We start from the raw sequence: 19,238 nt of genomic DNA, 5'->3' as shown, positions 1-19,238 counted from the left end.
AGGGGATCAATTTTCAGGGGAAAGAGATAGAGTTGCAGATAGGAGGCTCAAGAACCAGTTTGTTTGTAATGAGAATAACGGAGTTTGTCAGTTCCTGCTGACATAACTGAATTGGGGGGGGTTCTGCTAAAAACCCAGGAGCCGGTTTCGGGCCGAGTTCATCAGTAGTGTGTACACTAGAAATACACAGAGGGCTACAAAACAGACAACAATCAGCTCAGACACTAATCCGCCAATCAGAGCGGTGTAGTCTGGTGCCGTGGAAACGATTCAGCAGCACCCGGTGTTGCGTTTCTCGAAATAGGTCTTCTATTTTTCCTGAGAACAGGTCATCCTCTAATTGTTCACTAAAATGTTCCCTTCATTAAATACAGATGTGTATCACTGGCTGTCTGGTCGATCATATCTTATGGAGTAAGACAGTAAGCCAGAGTCAGTGGAGAGGAATACAGGAGACTTACATTTCCTCTCTGGCATGGAGCTACATTGTTGCCCCCCTCTGTTGACTCTATAGCTAACCATGGGCTTCACTCTTGGACCAGGGACAAAGACAGATTGATTGATGTTTTTGAGACCTTGGCTCTGCCAGTCCAGACATGGCTGTATGTGCTAGTGACTGGTGGAACAGGAAAGCTCTCAGACCTGTTTTCAATTACAGCGCTGGTCATTCCCGAGAGACACAGGGTCATTCCTGAGAGACACAGAGAGGCAAGATGGCTCCCAGACTGCTTTCCTACTGACACAGGTCAGACGGAATAAAGTATAAAGAAGTCTAGAGTCATCAGATCAGCGCAGTTTGAAGTCACATGTGAAATCCCAGTCCCACTTTAAACTAACCACAACTTTTAAAAGCTTTATATACTGTAGCATTTATATTCATATACAGTAAGCACTACTATGCTTCACACATCATCTAGGCTTAAGTCCCAGTGAGTCACCTGATGGTCCTGTATTTTGCGTCCCACCACCCGGAAGGCGTTGTTGCCCGTGTGGTGGTATATGTGCACTCTGCTGAAGCCCGTGGAGCCGCCGGCTGGAACCCATTTCTTATTGGCATCGTCATACACCATGACAGCGGCCCGCGCCTGACAGATACTCTGTTCACTGCAGAGAGAAGGAGAAGGAAAGAGAGACACATTAACAAGCAGCAGTACACAGGGGGACATTGGTTTTTACCTTAAGCAGAGCAGTAAGAATGAACTACCCCTTCAGATGATCAGAGTTAATCAAGCCTGGCCATCCCAGCGACATTCTTGGTCTCCTGAAAGTCAGGAAGTGATAGAGTGGCTGGGCGGGAAATGGTATTGGAGGAGTCGTTTATGTAATGACATTGGACATGATTAAAAGGAGAAGAGTCTAAGGGAGACAAATATCCATAAAGATATATCTGAGTGAGTGTGAATATACATGATAGGCAGTCCACCTGCAGAGGGGAAACCATATAGCCTAGGTCTAGTATTTAACAGTCACCCACCAGACTCCTGTCTGTCCACAGTGAGAACTAACAGTTCCATCTCACCACACAGGGCTCTATTCAAAACGAATGCACTACACACCGAGTGTAAAAAACATTAAGGACACCTGGTATTTCCATGGCAGACAAAGCTATGATCCCTTATTGATGTCACTTGTTAAATCCACTTCGAAATCAGCATAGATGAAGGCTTAAAGAATGATTTGTAAGCCTTGAAACAATTGGAGACATGGATTGTGTGTGTGCCATTCAGAGGATGAATGGAAAAGACAAAATATTTAAGTGCCTTTGAACGGGGTATGGTAGTAGGTGCCAGTCGCACCGGTTTGTGTCAAACCACAACACTGCAGAGTTTCACACGCTCAACAGTTTCCCATGTTTATCAAGAATAGTCAACCCAAGGACATCCAGCCAATTCCACAACTGTGGGAAGCATTGGAGTCAACATGGGGGTGGTGCAACAAAAAAATAGGAAGGTTTACTTACACTCACTGTATAGGCTATAGTAATGGGTGTCATTTGAGACTTGTCCAATGACAGTTGTGTAGGGTGATCCCTGACAACTGTTACCGACTAGCGGGACAAAACAAGTAGGCCAAGGCCCTGCCAGGCAGCAGAGTGAATGATTCACCAACGTGCTTCACCCTCCCTCCCACTCCATAGCAACTACTCCAACGGGAGGAGACAGAGGAGCAGAATGTGAGAAGAGGAAAAGAGAAAGGAGAGGAGGAAAAAAGTAAGAGAATGAGGAGAGAAAGCCAGGGGGACAAGGTACAGGATAGCAGAAGAGAGCCAGGGGACAGTGAGAGGAGAGAGAGAGAACATCCCCACACGTGAGTGTCAGCAGGGGAGAAGGCAGTGTTGTTCAACAACAACAAACCATGCAGGGGAAACACCCGCGGTTTCCACTTTCTTCTTTGAAAGAGGCTTGAAACACCTCTTCTCCACAGCTCTGCTTGATAAATCAGAATCCATTTCATCTGGCGGTTGTTACAAATCTAATCAAATCGTATTGGTCACATGCACAGAATAAAACAGGTGTAGACATTTACCATGAAATGCTTACTTACGAGCTCTTTCCCAACAACGTAGAGTTAAAAAGAAAATTCACAAATAAAAAAATTAAGAAATGGTAACACAAAATAACAAAACTATATACAAGGAGTACCGGTTCCGAGTCAATGTGCAGGGTTACGAGGTAGTTGAGGTAATATGTACATGTAATTAAATAATCAACAGAATAGTAACAGTGTGTGAAAGAGTGTGTGTAGCGACAATATGCATGTGTTGGAGTGTCAGTGTAGTTAGCATGTGTGAGTGCGCGGGTAGAGTCCAGTGAGTGCGCGGGTAGAGTCCAGTGAGTGCGCATAGAGCCAGTGCAATAATGGAGTCAAAACAAATAGCCATTTGATTAACAGTTCAGCTGTCTTATGGACTGGAGGATGGAGTGGTTTAGGAGCCTTTTGGTCCCCAGACTTGGCACTCTGGTACCGTTTTCAGTACGGCAGCAGAGACAACAGTCTTGGGTGGCTGAACACATTGAAAATGTTTAGGACCTTCCACTGACACTGCTAGATATAGAGGTCCTGGATGTAGAGCTGGGCGGTATCCCATATTTTACTATATACCGGTATTGATGCAGGGACAGGTTTGGGTTTTTACTTTACCTTCTATAAGGGCATTTGAATGTTTGGATAGTTAAATGTGACACCCTGTATGTAGTGTCCAATTATATAGTTTACATTGCTACTTGAGTCATCTCTACGCTCCCTTTCTCTCCATGTCACTTTCCACATAGACCTAGCACCGCCCGTCACTCAAGGAGCGAATGTTGTTCCTCGACCACGAGACACTTGCTTTTTTATGGTCAACGCAGCACATGCAGCAATGTTGATGACAATGATGCTGTTTTCACTTCACTTCTTAATATAAATCCACTAGCATTCTATAATTACACTATTAGTTTGTGTTTGTTACATCTGCAAATAGATAGTTTGTATTTTCTTAGCAAGTTGGGCCTAAATCTTGATAGCAGCTAATGCTAATCGCTAGTTAGCTGGCTCGCTAGCTAATACATTTACTGAGTCAGAGCAAACGTAATTAGCTATACAGCCTGATAATAACAGTGATGGTGTAGACCTGAATCAGCATGTTGTTTATGCAACAGTATCTTCTAAATCAAAGACGAATATGAGAAGCATTAATATTTTCGCTACATGAAGTAGCTAAGAGAAAACATTCAAATGTAGCCAAAGATTATAATGTCCCCTAGGAAACACTTAACACTTTTGGTTCCTAACCTGTCACAATAACTCCTCCCTGGCATTTTAATTCGATGTCATGTCAAACTACACTGTATTCAAAGTACCCACTATTATATTCCATAGAATAATCATTATATTTCCATGATTCCAACAGGTCACCCAAGTGTTTTGCTTGAAATCTCAATTTCAATATTTGGTTAAACATAAGGCCTACATTGTTTGCCCATATCATGCTGCCCTGCGTGGCAGTGTCAAAATGACCTCAAATGAGTGCAGGATATGTAGAAATGTAAGAAAATGCTGCATTTTGGGGGCCATCCTCTGTAGCGCCTTGCGGTCAGATGCCGAGCAGTTGCCATACCAAGCAGTGATGCAGCCAGTCAAGATGTTCTCAATGGCGTAGCTGTAGAACTTTGAGGATCTGAGGGCCCATGCCAAATCTTTTCAGCCTTCTGAGGGGGAAGAGGCGTTGTCGTGGCCTTTACACGACTCAGGAAACCAACGGGTGGAACAATGATTATTGATCTCTAGTCAGACCGGAGCTGGCCGAGAGACCGAGAGCAATTCCACAAAAGCCTCAAAGGGAGAAAACAAGATAAGAACAGAACTGCAAGGCTTGCTAAACACTGACAGGCCCTAGGCCAGACTTGATGTGGGAAGTGGAAGCTTTGGAAGGGAGGAACAGGGGAGGGCCTCTTACTCAGCAGTACCGTCCTCATCTCACTCAACCCACGCCTCACTCTCAGCACCCATCAGCATACAGAACTAAAAATAAACTAAGCCCAGCCAAACAGACAGAGCCATGAAGGTCACCAGCCTCTCTCTACAAAGGAAAACAACCAATAAGCAACCTCATGCTCACAGACAAGCCTCACTCCATCTTTGATATGATGACCCATGAGAACAGGGTAGGCACTGTTCAGCCATAATAACCGCTATGCTTACTGGCTGTACATTAGAAGGTAATTGGAACATCAAATTGCTTTGTCAATAACACAGTACGAGCCTATTTAAGGTACTCTTAAAAAAAAAATCTAAATCGGAACAGTATTGTGGCGTAGCTGGAAGGTGATCTATCCTCTTTCAGAGAAAATAATCATTCCATTTTTGCATTCTATTAGCTACTGTGACTATCTTTAGAACTGAATTGCTTTAGCCCGGCAGAGACAGTTCTATATCTGCCTGCCTGCTATAGGCTGCCTGTAGTGACAGTTCTATATCTGCCTGCCTGCTATAGCCTGTCTGTAGTGACAGTTCTATATCTGCCTGCCTGCTATAGCCTGCCTGTAGTGACAGTTCTATATCTGCCTGCCTGCTAGCCTGTCTGTAGTGACAGTTCTATATCTGCCTGCCTGCTAGCTGTCTGTAGTGACAGTTCTATATCTGCCTGCCTGCTGTAGCCTGTCTGTAGTGACAGTTCTATATCTGCCTGCCTGCTGTAGCCTGTCTGTAGTGACAGTTCTATATCTGCCTGCCTGCTGTAGCCTGTCTGTAGTGACAGTTCTATATCTGCCTGCCTGCTGTAGCCTGTCTGTAGTGACAGTTCTATATCTGCCTGCCTGCTGTAGCCTGTCTGTAGTGACAGTTCTATATCTGCCTGTAGCCTGTCTGTAGTGACAGTTCTATATCTGCCTGCCTGCTGTAGCCTGTCTGTAGTGACAGTTCTATATCTGCCTGCCTGCTGTAGCCTGTCTGTAGTGACAGTTCTATGTCTGCCTGCTGTAGCCTGTCTGTAGTGACAGTTCTGTCTGCCTGTAGTGACAGTTCTAGATCTGCCTGCCTGCTATAGTCTGTAGTGAAAGAGTGCTAATAACCTGCCAAGAGAGACTTGAACCCACGAATCCCAGTAGACACAGTAAGCTTCCTAGTCTTAACACACACCTCCACTAGACACAGTCCTGTTCCCAGTGTAAACACACACGACAGCAATAAACCCCACAGTCCTCGGTAGAAACGAAACACTGCATAACACAGAATGGAAGTTTTGTGCACCAGTCAATCCTACTGCTTAGATAAAGAGATGGAATAGGAAAGGATGTGGTCAAAAACAGTTATATGTGGACCCTGAACTAAGGCATAATATCCAATGCTAATGAATGGAGAAGAACAATGGAAATGGAGTGAGCTGTAAATTTATTCACAGACTACTGCTCTACTCCGTATTCAAATGCATTCTATAACGAAGCTCCTAGTTTCACATTCCCACTGGTTTCCTTGTATCAGACGAGTCATGAAGGAGACGAGTCATGAAGTACAGTATGGTGCTCTAGTCTAAACCACCAGAGAGAATCTGAAACATAACACAGGCCTTTGGTAGCTGATCCACCACCACTTTCCAACCACAGGCAACTGGAACCCAGAGGAATCCAACCCCAGACTAATGTCCAGGGCAGGGGAACATGTGTTAGTGGAGCCACACACCCCTCTCAGTGGGATTGAGGTAGCAACGTGGCATTGGTGGTGGCAGGGCTGCCCTTCCCCATAAACATCAGCGAGGGCGTTCATTACCCCTTCCCTTTATTAAAATCTGCACAGTCATCTAAGCAATGGTATTGGCTGACCACCAAACACATAACGGTTGAGTAATATGTGTGTGTGTACCACAGCTTACTGTTGTCATAACAGACACTGACCCAGAAAGGCTCTTCGCATCACTGAAGCTAAGGGCAATCAGAAGAATTGACAAAGCGAAACAATGAAGGTACTGTAAGGAGCTAGTTTCCCAGTGAAGGTTGTTGTGGAGCCCTGCCTAATAGATGTGCAGTGAGGAGTGTATGAAAACAAAGCTAAGGACACTGGCTTCACTCTCGTTGCAGATTGTAGTATTTCAAGTCTGGCCTTAATGCTTTGTTAAGTAGACCCAGACAGACACACACCCTCTCATTATAGTCCTGATTCCATTCAGAGTCTCCTTATCTCCCCATTAGGCCCTCTCAGTACACCTACACAGCTGGCTCTGCATGGGCTCTGTTCAGCCTCTCTGAAGGACAGGGTAGAGTACTCCTCTGAGTATCACCACCCCCTTAGAGACATATCAGAAGGGGTCATATAGCGTGAACTCTATAGTAAACACAAACACAGTACACACAAAGCTGTAACGTTTGAGCTAGGTGGAATTGGAACACGAATAGGGGAGCATTTTCCTTCATTAATGTTAATGTCTCTATACCAAAATATAACATCAAAGGGCCTGGATGTGAGAGATGAGGGAGAGCAAGCTAGCGGTGGTGACGTCAGAAAAGCACCCCAGGGACTAGCTAGACCAGCCTGCTTACGCAATACAGCGCCTGCCTTCTATATCCCTACCAAAGAATACATGGCAACATATTACCGCTCTGTTTCTTACTGCTAAGAACAGGAATGCAAATTCTTTTAGAAGGAACACTACATTATTTAGGTGTGTAAATGGGTCCAAATCATTATTTTCATCAACACAGTCAAATGAACAGACCCCATGTGGAGGTTTGTTTGACTGTCCAAGTCTTACAAATAAACTGCAGACAACAGTTTTTCTGGATTTCCTTCAGACTCGTCAGTCAATCAGTCAGTCTTCCCTGGGGTAGACCGACAGCACTTCCTCTGCCCCCTGTAGGCGCTACACCACAGGGAGGCCTCTGTCGATGGTTGTGTGGTTTCTGATTGTCCACATTGCCACAGAGAGAGCAGAGCAACCCTGAGCCTTAAATGGTGTGCTCGCATGCAGTGGTTAGGGCTAAACAAACAGGAATGTTGGCCTAGGAATCAGTCCTCAGTTTTAATGCCATGTTTGCTTTAACAAGCGGCTGAACTATGCTCTATACTCCAAACTAAATCCGAGGACGAATCCTGTAAATCTAAACAAAACAAAAGTATGACAAAAGAAACACAAAGGACAATGTTTTTTCCCCACAACTCATGTTCTGAGCCTCGGTGTAGATCTAGATAGAACTTGTTTGTTTTGGACTTAGCTCTGAATTTCCATGGCCAGCATTGTCTGCTCTGTGTGGCTAGATGAGAGGGCCAGGGGCCAGGGAAGAGGGCAGGGTTGAGGGATGGGCTGCTATTCATGGAGCAGTGAAGGGAGACAGGCGCCCACAACTGCAGCATCCAACGGACACTCAACACTGGGGCAGATTTACTGCCCAATGCAGACAGAGCTAAAGGGGGAAGAGGCATCCAGGTATGGACACAGGAAGGCTGTACAACTCCATTAGCCGCTAACTGCTAACTAGAACCAGTCAGTTTAAGCAGTCAAAATACCACGCTAAGGGAAATGTGCAGGGAATGAGAAGGATATAGTAGTACTAAAACCACATCTAATTGTTTGTTTGAAAATGGAAAACAAAAAAACATGAGTAGCCACGGTTACCGGACAAATCGTGAATAGAATGTCAGCCACTGTGACAGAAAGCACCTCCAATGAAGGTGTCTGCTAAATTACTGATACGTAAATGTAACGAGGGCTCATTTACCTGGAGAGTCTAATGAAAAATACAAATATGGATCCCTCCACAGTCAACCAAAGCAATATGGATCTCTCCACAGTCATCCAAAGTAATATTGATTTGTCAGTTCAGCATTCTGCCTGACGTGATTACACGTAACCACGTGTCAGTGAGGGGAAACAAAATAATTCTTCCAGTCCATCTGGAAGGCATTAGGAGGGGATGGATGAGAGGTCCACAGGCAGTGGTATATAAAGTGTGTTGAGGGACTGGTGTGGGTCAAGGTTATGGTTCAAGACTTCAACTGGACCCAGAGTCCTGTAGAGCCAGAGTGAAGACTCCTAAGGGACACACCCCACTGGGGCTAGTTTAGAACACTTTGATCCACCATTGGCTGACACACACACACACACACACACACACACACACACAGCTGGATAGTGCAGCAGCACACTTCCCCACATGGGCCTCCCGTGCATCAGAGTGAACATACCAGTACTAGCCTCCACTGCCTGAAACCCAGAACCTGGCCCCTACTCAGGTGGCTACTGGCTTGTAGTGTCCCTCACACAATGAATGAGGAGGAGCAGAGTCTCAGGGCTAACCTAGCCTGACACCAGAGAACTGCTGGCTAGAGATGGGATGCAACGGTACCCTTAACTCAACATGTGACCAGAGAGTGGACTGTTCTGTTCCTAGAATGCTTCCTTCAGAGCACAAAACGTGATATGCTTTCATTTGCTCAGCAAACAGCTCAGAGAGGTAGTTTAAACACTCCTACGTTTTAACACTTTCTCCACAGCTCCAGAGGGCTACAGACCTATAGCAGACAGAAATAATACTGTGGATTCCTCTCAGCTATGGTAGAAGAGCAGAAGGGGAGGCGTGAGAAATGTCACTGCTGTAAACTCACTGATGGTGGTGCCAGAAGCCTGCTGTTGTTCAGACTGTTAGAGGCCCAGTGTAGATAGAGGTGTTGGACTGTGACCACCAGACCCCTGCTGAGAAATTAATGGAGGTCCAGTATCAAGGCTAACACTAGCAGGCTAAATCAGGCTAACGCTAGTATGCTAATCACTGAAAGACCTCAACCTCCCACTCCTCTTCAGCTTGTATTCAATTTTTAAAAAGACACGACTGATTACCGAGGTAAGATCTTAATTTGATCACCCTGTTGCACGAGAACGTGTAGTGTATTTGAGACTTGATTTTTCCTTATGAAAAATGTATCTATCAACCTCTACAAAAATGTCCATTAATTATAATCCACATTCCCTGTTGCTGCAGGATCATTTTCCTACTCTAGCAAACCGGCTCAAATTAAGATCCTACATCTGTATGTCATCAATAAGGAATTCATATGACTCATAGATGGTTTGGTGATAGTCTGGACCATCTGTATAGCTTTGGCGAACATGTCTGGCATGACAACAATAGTCAGAGGCAGATCGTTATAAGAGTTGGCTAGATAACACAGTGCTCTGTAGCCAGGATCGTTTCCAGCAGAAGCATTGGAACACTTTGTGGTCTTGTTATCCTTGAATGCACTTTAAATCCCAGTGTAAGAATGAAATACCATGAACACACTACATTTTTCTGAACAGACTAAATCATGTAATAGAGATGGAAAGAGAAAGCCTTTGATTGTCAGGAGTAGTGCTACATGAACACTGAACAGTAGTCAGTCATTTCCAAGTTCAAGCTGTTCTCTTAAACGGCTGACAGTTGTACTGATGTCCCTAAAAAGACAAGGTGTGTGTGTGTGTCGCTCTCAACCCCCTCAACAGCATGTCACAGTGCAGAAGGAACATTCTCAGTGGAAAGAGTGCCGAAAATGGATTCCTTTTCATTCCCATGAAATCTCCCTCAGACCTTTCACATCATGTGAAACTAGTAATATGCAAGACTGGCTGAAGGGGGGCATGTTGTGGAAATGTGCAGTGAGCCCCCTCCCTCACTAGACACAATCCTTCATTGGTGCTTCACAAATTTTCTCCAAACTACAGCCATCGCCTTAGCAACAGTGTAGGTGGGTGGGTTTTGATCTGGATCCCTGACTGCTTCCGCATAGCTGGGAAAGAGCGAGACACCCAGACTACACCATTCATCGCTCTCACTATTTCACACAGTCACACACAGGCTTGGAGAGCATCAGATAAGAGGGATTGACCTATTGCCTTGGTGTGTGTGTGTGTGTGTGAGCGCATCACTATGCTTGCATGTCCACGGGTGGGGAGGGAGTGAGAATGTAAGATCACAACTGTTGTACTCTGTCATTACATCCTGCAGTCTTATCCTCCTTTCACACACACACACACACACACACACACCAGCTGTTTTCCTGGTCCTGCCATACGTACCACCAACACATCAACACTCTACCTCCACTCTGACGCCAGCCATACAGAGGGAGCCCCCTCCTCACCACCAACCAAACATGGTCTGCTCCTTCTGTGCTATACTAACAGCTTAAAAATACACACCACTCACTGCCATGAGTCATGCATAACATAAGCAGATTTGGTGGGATAGACAGCGAGAGCAGGGATAGGGAGAGAGAGAGCGAGAGAGACAATGTTCATTCATGCTGCTTGATAGGCAGGACAATGTGAGGCATCACTGTAAAAACATTCAGGCGGGCCAGCTGCTGAGGTGACATCTCTGAGCTGGCTGAGGCTAAACTATATGGGCTGTATTTACGAGGCAGAGGAGGCCTGCCCTCAGCCACTGGCATACATACATAGGCAGCACCAAGTCATTACAAAAAAATTACACAGACAACATGAAAAACTACAAGTAATCTAGTAAAAACCATTGTATTCACAAGAGTATAACAAAATATTTAAAAAAACAGCAAATTAAAAACATTGACAGGTCAGGGAATCAGCCTCAAAATCCTTCATCAGTGATTTAAAAACACTCATCGGGACAAGTTATTCCACTTTAAAAGTATTTTGTAAGGCGTTCCAAGATGATGGCGCAGAGTACATAAAAGCCCTTTTACCAAATTCAGTTTGGACATTTGGAACAGTTAGCAGGATAAAGTCCTGAAAACAAAGAGAGTACCCACCACATTTCTGAACAATAAAAATGCCCAAATAAAAAAAAGGTAGTAAACCCAAAATGGCTTTGTAAACAAAAGTATATAAGTGACTGAGCCTATGAGTGACTAGAGAAGGCCAGCCAACCCTGGTATACAAAGTGCAGTGGTGCGTAAGGGTTTTGTTGTTTAAAATACATCTCAAAGTGCCATGGTAAAGAGTGTCAATTGATCTAACACACTGAGCGGAAGCATTCATATATAAAATATCCCCATAGTCTAGTAAAGGCATAAATGTAGCTGATACGAGCCTCCTTCTGGCTTCAAAAGAAAAACAGGCCTTATTCCTAAAATAAAATCCCAATTTCAGCTTCAATTTTTTTGTAAGTTGTTGAATATGCAATTTAAAAGAGAGGCCGTCATCAATTAAAATTCCAAGATATTTATGAGGTTACAACCTCAATCTCCTTGCCCTGACAGGTAGTAATAGGTGAAAGGTTCAGAGGTCTATTTCTTGCATTAGAAAACACCATTAGTTTAGTTTTGTCAGTATTGAGGATAAGCTTAAATTGACACAAGGCATGTTGAACAGTATAAAAAGCAGTTTGCATGTTCTGGAAAGCTTTTGTAAGAGACGAGGCACAACAGTAAATAACAGTATCATCAGCATAAAAATGAAGTTGTGCATTTTGCACATTTGTCTAAATCATTTATATAAATAGTGAATACGAGAGGACCAAGTACAGAGCCTTGGGGCACACCATTCAAGACAAACAATTTAACAGACTTAAGCCCATCAAATTGAGTGCACTAAGTTCTATCAGACAGATAGTTAGCAAACAATGGAACTGCATGCTCCGAAAGACCTACACTCGACAATCTCTGCCTTAGTATAGCATGATCAACTGTATCAAAAGCCTTAGAGAGATCAATAAAAAGTGAGACACAGTGCTGTTTTTTGTCAATGGCTTCAGTGATATCATTTAAAACCTTCATGGCTGCTGTAATTGTGCTATGCTTCTTCCTGAAGCCCGATTGGTACATTGCTAAAATATAGTTAGTAAATAAAAACTCCTTTAGCTGTTCACTTACAAGGGTTTCAAGTATTTTCACCAGGGGTGACAGCTTTGAGATTGGCCTATAATTATTTAAAAAGAGTTGAATCTCCCCCCTTTAAAAGCGGTAGGACAAATGTTGATTTCCAGATCTTTGGAATTTCATTACATTCCAGGATTAGATTGAACAGAGATGTAAGTGGTTCAGCTATGAAATCAGCTGCCAGATTTAAAAAGCAGGGATCCGAAAGATCAGGACCTGCAGGCTCTCTCTGATCTAAGGATTTCAGGGCTTTATGTGCCACCTGCACTGAGAAAAAGTAAAAAAACTAAACCAACAAGTTTGACCAGCTCTCACTGGTTCATCCGCACAGGGTTGTACAGAGACATAGGACACTGAATCAAACAGCCGACAAGATGATACAAAGTGCTCATTGAAACAATTCAGCATTTCAGTTGTGTCATATATAGCAACAGAGTCCTTCAAAACACATGACGGTAATTCATTAACATTACTGTTACCAGACAGACTTAATAGCCTTCCAAAACTTTAGGGTCATTCAGGTTATCAGTGGTAACAGACATAAAATATTCTGACTTGGCCTTCCTGAGAAGAAAATAACACTAGTTTCGTAACTGCCTAAAAATAAGACAATCAGCATCAGAACATGATTTTCTTGCTTTAGCCCAGGCTAGATTACGGTCGTGAATAATACAAGAAAGCTCAGAAGAAAACCATGGATTCTCCCGCCCTTTAACCCTGAACCTGCGGAATGGGGCATGTTTGTTTACTATTTGGGAAAAACCATCATGAAAGAATTTCCAGGCAGTTTCCACATCAGGGATAAGCTCAATCTTGCTCCAGTCAAATAAAACAAATCATGAAAAAATGCCTGCTCATTAAAACACTTCAAATTTCTCTTACGAATAAAACGTGGGTTTCTCTTTGGAACCTTAGTATTTCTAACAGCAACAGCAGCACAATGGTCACTTAAATCATTACAAAAAACACCAACCGCAGAATATTTATGTGGAACATTTGTCAATATCAAATCAATCAGGGTAGATTTATCTGGGCATTTAAGATTTGGTCAAGTGGGTGAGTTAATCAACTGGGTAAGATTCATAGAATTACAATGATGACTTTGTGAGCTGTTCACACTGGGGCTCACTGAGGCAATCACAAAGCACAATTCAAATCTGAAAAATAGCTCAACTGGAAAACAGGAGGCCTTCACTTGCTTTCAAGAGATAAGTAGAAATTGGGCACAACTTTATTACCTTCTGTGAAGCCACATTCTGAACGTGTGATATTTTCAGTACATGTGATGCAAACTTCCGATCAGATGACAAGGGTCAGTACCAGCTCTCGTTCATCGGAGCAAGCGTGTTAACTGGTACATTCATGATCAACACAGGACTCAAGAGACATGGAGTAAGGTCCAAGTAAGCTAGTCAATAATTCAAAAAATGTACCTTTCCCGGGAAAAACCTTTCTTAATATTGTACTGTAGTAGCAGTTGTGAAGAACACAGACCATCCCTGTGGATTCAATTCCACCCTAATGAAGTCATTACCCATAGGACACAGAGGACCACTAGATTACTGGGTCCTTCACTGGTGTGAGCAACACACCAGCCTCTGATTGGCTGTAATTGGGCTGACCTTTGACAGTACCATGGTAACCAGCTCCAGAAAGAACCCTTGGGGAGTGGCAGAATAAACCTTGTGCAGGTCTATTCACCCACGACTTTAACACCAGTTCGCTGACTACACAGAAGTGGTAGGCCTCATCACCGACGACAATGACACAGCCTATAGGGAGGAGGTCAGTGTGGTGCCAGGACAACAACCTCCCCCTCAACGTCAGCAAGATTTAAAAAAAGGTGCCGATCGTGGACTACCGGATTAGGAGAGCAGAGCACGCCCCCATTCACATTGGAGGAAAGCCCTAAAAATTTGTCTAGAGTCTTCTTGGGTATGACCCTACAAACTTGGCACACCTGAAATTCTTCTCTGCAGATCCTCTCAAGCTCTGTCAGGTTTGATGGGGATCGCCGCTGCACCGCTATTTTCAGGTCTCTCCAGAGATGTTCGATCAGGTTCAAGTCTGGGCTCTGGCTGCGGCACTCAAGGACATTGAGACTTGTCCCGAAACCACTCCTGCACTGACATGCACTGTCAACTGTGGGACCTTATATAGACAGGTGTGTGCCTTTCCAAATCATGTCCAATCAATCGAATTGACCACAGGTGGTCTCCAATTAAGTTGTAGAAACATCTCAAGGATGATCAATGGAAACAGGATGTACCTGAGCTCAATATCAACTCAAATGGCAAAGGGTCTGAATAATTATGTAAATATATAACTGGTTTCTCTTTTTCCATTATGGGGTATTGTGTGTAGATTGATGAGCATTTTTTTCATCCATTTTAGTATAAGGCTGTAACGTAACAAAATGTGGAAAAAGTCGAGGATGAATACTTTCTGAATGCATTGTGTGTATGCACACACACGCGCGCGCACACACACACACACACACGCGCGCACACACACACACACACACACACACACGCGCACACACACACACACACACACACACACGCGCACACACACACGCGCACACACACGCGCACACACACGCGCACACACACGCGCACACACACGCGCACACACACACACGCGCGCACACACACACACACACGCACACACACACACACGCGCGCACACACACACACACACACACACGCGCACGCACACACACACACACGCACGCGCACACACACACACACACACATCTCAGTGAACTAATCCATTGAGGAGGACTAAAAGCCAATTCATGCTTGATCCGAAAAAGGTGGTCGGAGGCTCCATGTGGAGGGTGTGACAATTGTGGGGCCTACAGAGGCCAAATTGAACTCAGTACTAGAGGTCGACCGATTAAATCGGAATGGCCGATTAACTTGAAATCGGCCCTAATTTTCATAACAATCGGAAATCAGTATTTTTGGACACCGATTTTGCCAATGTTTTTTTTTTTTATACCTTTATTTAATCTTTATTGAACTAGGCAAGTCAGTTGAGAACACATTATTTTCAATGACGGCCTAGGAACGGTGGGTTAACTGCCTCGTTCAGTGGCAGAACAGATTTTCACCTTGTCAGCTCGGGGATCCAATCTTGCAACCTTACAGTTAACTAGTCCAACGCAATAACGACCCGCCTCTCTCTCGTTGCACTCCACAAGGAGACTGCATGTTACGCGAATGCAGTAAGCCAAGGTAAGTTGCTAGCTAGCATTAAATTTATCTTATAAAAAACAATAATAATCACTAGTTAACTACACATGGTTGATGATATTACCAGATATTATCTAGCGTGTCCTGCGTTGCATATAATATGACTGAGCATACAAGTATCTAAGCATCTGACTGAGCGGAGGTAGGCAGAAGCAGGCGCGTAAACATCCATTCAAACAGCACTTTCATGTGTTTTGCCAGCAGCTCTTCGTTGTGCGTTAAGCATTGCGCTGTTTATGACTTCAAGCCTATCAACTCCCGAGAGGCTGGTGTAACCGTAGTGAAATGGCTAGCTAGTTAGCACGCATTAATAGCGTTTCAAACATCACTCACTCTGAGCCTTCTCGTAGTTGTTCCCCTTGCTCTGCATGTGTAACGCTGCTTCTAGGGTGGCTGTTGTCGATGTGTTCCCGGTTCGAGCCCAGGGAGGAGCGAGGAGAGGGACGGAAGCTATACTGTTACACTGGCAATCCTAAAGTTCCTATAAGAACAAAGGTTAATGAAATACAAATGGTATAGAGGGAAATAGTCCTATTATTCCGATAATAGCTACAGCCTAAAACTTCTTACCTGGGAATATTGAAGACTCATGTTAAAAAGGAACCACCAGCTTTCATATGTTCTCATGTTCTGAGCAAGGAACTGAAACGTTAGCTTCATAGCTTCCTTACATAGCACATATATGCACTTTTACTTTCTTCTCCAACACTTTGTTTTTGCATTATTTAAACCAAAATGAACATGTTTCATTATTTACTTGAGGCTAAATTGATTTACTGATGTATTATATTAGGTTAAAGTAAGTGTTCATTCAGTATTGTTGTAATTGTCATTATTACAAATAAATAAAAACATACATTTTTTATTTATTTCAAAATCGGTCGATTAAATCGGTATCGGCTTTTTTGGTCCTCCAATAATCGGCATCGAAAAATCATAATCGGTCGACCTCTACTCAGTACCGCATCGCCATGCTCCTCCCAAATTCTGTAACAACGTGGAGGGCTCCATTGACATGATTGGTTGACGGTAGGTGGGGCAGTATTTCATGTATAAACACAAACTCACTTCATTGACAACAGCTTTTCACTGCGCCGCCCTAAATTCTGCTGAGGCCATATTACCATAAATGCAGCATGGCCAATGCAGACATCAGCTTGACCATGCGCCCAGGTGCACAAAACACTTCTCTGTCCAGAATTCGCTCTCTCCCACCAATTTGTGCACATTCATTGTTTCATAACTTTGTGTGAATTGTTTGCGTTTGATTGTTAGTGTAAATCAATTCCTCCATTACATTCTGTACATCACCAGAAGTACATGTACCATTCATTCCTATAATTTGTAATATACAACGTTTGTTACTTTGGTTATGGTAAGGTAGCGGTTAGACCGTTGAACTTGTAACCGAAAGGTTGCAAGATCGAATCCCCAAGCTGACAAGGTAGAAATCTGTCGTTCTGCCCTTGAACAGGCAGTTAACCCACTGTTCCTAGGCAGTCATTGAAAATAAGAAGTTGTTAACTGACTTGCCTGGTTAAATAAAGGTAAAATAAAAATAAAAATGTTTTTAACGCATTCAATATTATTTTTCCAGTCTTTTGAGAATTTTACAGTCTACACTTGTGAGAAATAAGTTTGGTTTTATTTCATTCCATTTATGAGTTGTCAACTGAGTCTTTGTTTGGAGCACTCCTGTCCATGTTGAGTAACAACGTGCATGCATAGAAGTAGGCCTTTAGGCTACCTGGCCTGAACACAAATTAAGGTATAGAAATGTGCCCATTTGGGGATCTGATAGTATTTCTGATTGGCTTAAAGCACCACCACTAATGACCGACCTGTGGATCTTCTCAAAGTAATGTTTCCTTCCCCTCAAAACAGCAAGCAAACAATGTCTGTTTTAACATCCATTGAGAATGACAATAGTACCTCAAATGTACTTCAAATCTTTCCAGCTCTCTCCCTTTCGATAACCACTCAGTGTGAAAGGGAAAAAATGTCATGCTCTGATCCAGTGGAAACATCGTCAAATCGGCCTACTTGATTTTGGGTGCTGGTGCCGTTTATATTTAGGTACAGGAGCGCCACAATACTTTTGAACTAATATTCTACAAGAGGAACAGGAGCTCAAGCAGTAAACTGGGAGGTGACGGTACTCAGCTCTGGTGAGCTCCTGCCCAAGTCCTGCTGCTTATCCCTTGAGCAAATAGCCTACATCTGTGTCTGTCCCGAGCTCACTGGTTAGGAAACTGAGGGCCCAGAATATTTTATACAATGCTGCAAGTTTGCTAGCACAAGTCTCTGAGCCAGACCCAAGTCAATAGTTGATACGTTTCAAGGTTGTTGCAGACAAGCCATGTGTAGCCAATGTGATTTATTGGATTTTTTAAAAATGTATAATTATTTTTTGTTTAAAAATCAGGATATTTTCTACCTGCAGGCTACAATGTTTTTAGTTGTTGGCTTTATGTAGGCTATTTTTACATAGTTGGTAATAGAAGTTACTTTAGGTTTTTGTATCATTTAGCTGTGGATAGAATTTTGATTAAAAACGTGACAATGATTGAGATAAAGATATTATTATAAATTAAATGCAACTATTATGAAAATGTACATACAAAAACCATACTTGGCACGCAGATCGGTTTAAGTGGTAAGATAAATTGGCATTCCACATGAAAAACATTGCCGACTCCTCGTGTAGCCCATTACCGACAACTTCGGGAGAGTAATGGCAGAATCTGCGAAAGCCAGCAGGAGAATAGTTGTCAAGTTACATTTTTTTTATGTTTATCCAGATCTCTGGCGCCCTCGAGGCATTTGTCTTATTTCATCATACTGTAGGCTTAAAGAGTCAGACAAGCTGATTTGTTTTTTAAACACATAGGGTGTGTATGGAAAAATACAAGTTAAAAACGTTCAACCAAACAGATTGGTCGAAAGTACAGATTCCTTTCAGTCGACTAAGATTAATTTTTTGGGGGTCGGGGACAGCCTTACAACTCTTCACATAAACTGCTGCTATTATCAATCCTAATTGCAGAGTCACTTTTACCCCTACCCACATGTACATATTAGCACAATTACCTCTACCTCGTACACTTGCACATTGGTAGTACTGGTACCGAGTCAAACAGGTTCCACATACTGTAGTAACAGACCATTTCCTTTTTTCTTCTTAGCAAATTTGCCTTCCTTTTTAACTTCGCATTGTTGATAAAGGGCTCGTAAGTAAGCATTTCACAGTCAAGTCTACACCTGCTGTATTTGGCACATGTGACAAATAAAATTGTATTTGAGGTCTGTCTGGGGTTCTATCTGCAAGAGGTTGTAGTAGAGAGAGGTGTGGGAGAGACATTGTAATAGTGTTGTCATACCAACACTGCACCATGTGTTCTCCTTCTGAAACCGCCAGGTGTGAAGGATCATAACTCAATCAAAAAGCAGAAACAAACCAAACAGGTGCCACATAAACGGAATGAGACTGCAAAACGATGACATGGCAACTGAAAGAAAAACATGTCATACAGAATGTGTTTGAGGAGAAAATCAGTTTGCGTGCAGCCTCAACCCTCCAGAGGCTCCAACCTTGCGAACACACTGCTAGCTTGTGTGTGAGTGACAGCAGCCGCACTGTGTTTGTGAACAAGCCAACCTCATCAGGCGTTTGAAGGGTGG

General features: G+C 43.3%; 1 protein-coding gene across 1 annotated transcript in view; it reads right to left on the bottom strand.

Annotated features, from left to right (window-relative positions):
* LOC112250361 (protein enabled homolog) overlaps positions 1-19,238 on the bottom strand; it is a 139,903-nt gene that overhangs the window by 76,626 nt on the left and 44,039 nt on the right. The window contains 1 exon segment of the mRNA XM_042321741.1: positions 939-1,104. Coding sequence (XP_042177675.1) covers positions 939-1,104 — 166 coding nt within the window.

This window comes from Oncorhynchus tshawytscha, linkage group LG05 (assembly GCF_018296145.1).
Source record: "Oncorhynchus tshawytscha isolate Ot180627B linkage group LG05, Otsh_v2.0, whole genome shotgun sequence".
Taxonomy (NCBI): Eukaryota; Metazoa; Chordata; class Actinopteri; order Salmoniformes; family Salmonidae; genus Oncorhynchus; species Oncorhynchus tshawytscha.
The sequence above is the reverse complement of the archived record's forward strand: the minus strand, read 5'-3'. Positions and strand labels throughout refer to the sequence as shown.